General features: G+C 36.4%; 1 protein-coding gene across 1 annotated transcript in view; it reads right to left on the reverse strand.

Annotated features, from left to right (window-relative positions):
• Positions 1-2500, reverse strand: part of LOC144960560 (farnesyl pyrophosphate synthase-like) — a 32925-nt gene that overhangs the window by 24846 nt on the left and 5579 nt on the right. Inside the window, exon 3 of the mRNA XM_078893770.1 lies at positions 981-1115. Within this exon, the coding sequence (XP_078749896.1) occupies positions 981-1115 (135 nt within the window). The remainder of the gene's footprint in view (positions 1-980; positions 1116-2500) is intronic.

Consider the following 2500-nt stretch of genomic DNA (forward strand, 5'->3'; position numbering starts at 1 on the left):
GTGGGAGTTTGGGGGAGGGGGTGTAGGTAGTGGAGGTGGAGTTGGAGGAGGGGGTGAGGTAGGGGAGGTGGGAGTTGGGGGGAGGGGGTGGAGGTAGGCGAGGTGGGAGTTGGGGGGATTGGAGGTAGGGGAGGTGGGAGTTGGGGGGAATGGAGGTGGTATTGTTTCTGGCCTTGTTGAAGTTGACGGTGGTAGTGGCTATGATGATGATGATGATGATGATGATGATGATGATGATGATGATGATGATGATGATGAATGATGGATGATGATGATGATGATGATGGATGATGATGATGATGTATGTGATATAATGAGGATGATGATGATGATGATGATGATAAGATGGCGATTGATGATGATGATGATGATGATGATGATGATGATGATGAGATGATGATGATGATGATGATTGATGATGATGATGATGATGATGATGATGATTGATGAATGATGATGATGATGATGATGATGATGATGATGATGATGAATGATGATGATGATGATATGATGATATTATATATATGATGATGATGATATGATATATTATTATTATTATTATTATTATTATTATTATATATATATTATTATTATTATTATTATTATTATATTATTATTATTATTATTATTATTATTATTATATTATTATTATTTATTATTATCATCATCATCATCATCATCACTCATCATCATCATCATCATATCATCACCATCATCATCATCATCATCATCATCATCACATCATCATCATCAATCATCATCATCATCATCATCATCATCATTCATCAATCATCATCATCATCATCATCATCATCATCATCATCATCATCATCATCACTTTGCAACAGTAGCGTCGATTTATTTCTAAAACGAAAAGGTAAAAATATCATTTAATGTCTTTTTTTTATCCAAAATGTGTTTTTGTTATTTTTATTTCCACTGACTTGAGTAATGAGCTTCTGTGTGTGTATCAAACCTACCAATTCGACACACCAGCCAATAACTCGAGCTAACGCCAAGTCCTCTTCCGTAGGTTCCTCAATGATGTGTTCATAGGCGCGGACAACAGACATGCCTCGTATCTTTTTCCCAAAAGGGACATTGTACTCTATGACCTGAGAAAACACAGAATCGACGACAACATTTGAATAATCAATATTATAGATAAATATAAATAATGACTATGAATATGCATTCCCCTTATTCATCAATAAAAGGGATTATTTTTCTTTAAGATCAATTTCAAGGAAAGACTGGAATAACCCTGGTGTGAGCGGCAGTGTGGCGAAGCAAAGTGCGCTAAGGCTAGCTGCCTTACTCAAGGCCACTCTTCGCAACGGGTTTTAGAACTCGGAACCCTTTGGTTACGAAGCAAAGACGGTACGCCTGAGGCACATTGTCCACTGATTAAAATTTATTTTTTATTTGCTTTTGTTTTGTTTTGTTGTTGTTTATTTTATGCGGGGGGTGGGGGGGGTGTTCTTTTTATCGTTCTTTTTACAAAATGGTATTTCCTGGAATTGTAGTTGAAATGTTCTGCCGAACTCTGGATAAAAATATATTTTTAAAATTTGGCCAGAAAACCCGTCCTTCAAATATGAATCGATTTAAATGATCCTCACCTTGGCAAAAAACCTCTGAAACCTGGGACTTGCGAGATATTTTTTTTTTTTGCCAAGATGAAGATCATTTAAATCGATCGACATTTAATAGACGAGATTTCTGGCCAAATCTTAAAATAATTTGGACTTTTTTTCCCCAGAAAACGACAGTGCAATCCTTACTTTATCCAACAGATAACAACATGTTTTGTTTAATTGTGAACCTGGTGGGTCTGGTGCCTTTGGCCTGGACAAATCCTATGCCACGGTGACAGTCCTCGACACTTTTGGTTAGAAGCAAAAGCCTTTATTGATGAGACTGTTTATAGAGGAATGTGACGTCAGGGTATTGAATGTGGGACGTGGTTTAACATCGGGTTATTCAAGGAGGACGTTCAGTTGCCTCTGACACATGAAAAATCCCTTTCTACATCCCATAGGGGATATTTGTCTCTAGGGTCTATTTAAAGGGAATATACCAGGCGTCAGTCGCAGTGCCGCGCCGCAAATTGAGCTTGAATGCGGTGACCTGCGCAAGGCCATACAGCGCAGCGGCGGGTGATTGAACTCGGTACCTATTGGGTACGAAGCAAAGACCTTACCACTGAGCCACGCTGCCCCCAACGGAAAGCTGTGTACATTTTGCATTGTCGAAAATGTATTTATTTATTTATATTATTGTATAATTGTAAAATTCTTTGAATATGCAATAAATTAACCTTTTAAGTGATATAATATAACTTAAATGATTTGAAGGGGTATTAAATGTGAACACATTTTTGCACACTATATATTATATATATATATATATATATATATATATATATATATATATATATATATATATATATATATATATAATACAAATTGTCACTCCCATCTTTTGTGGCCGAGACGAT

Source organism: Berghia stephanieae, chromosome 15 (assembly GCF_034508935.2).
Source record: "Berghia stephanieae isolate SIO BIC M18660-M18661 chromosome 15, UCSD_Bste_1.3, whole genome shotgun sequence".
NCBI classification, from domain to species: domain Eukaryota; kingdom Metazoa; phylum Mollusca; class Gastropoda; order Nudibranchia; family Aeolidiidae; genus Berghia; species Berghia stephanieae.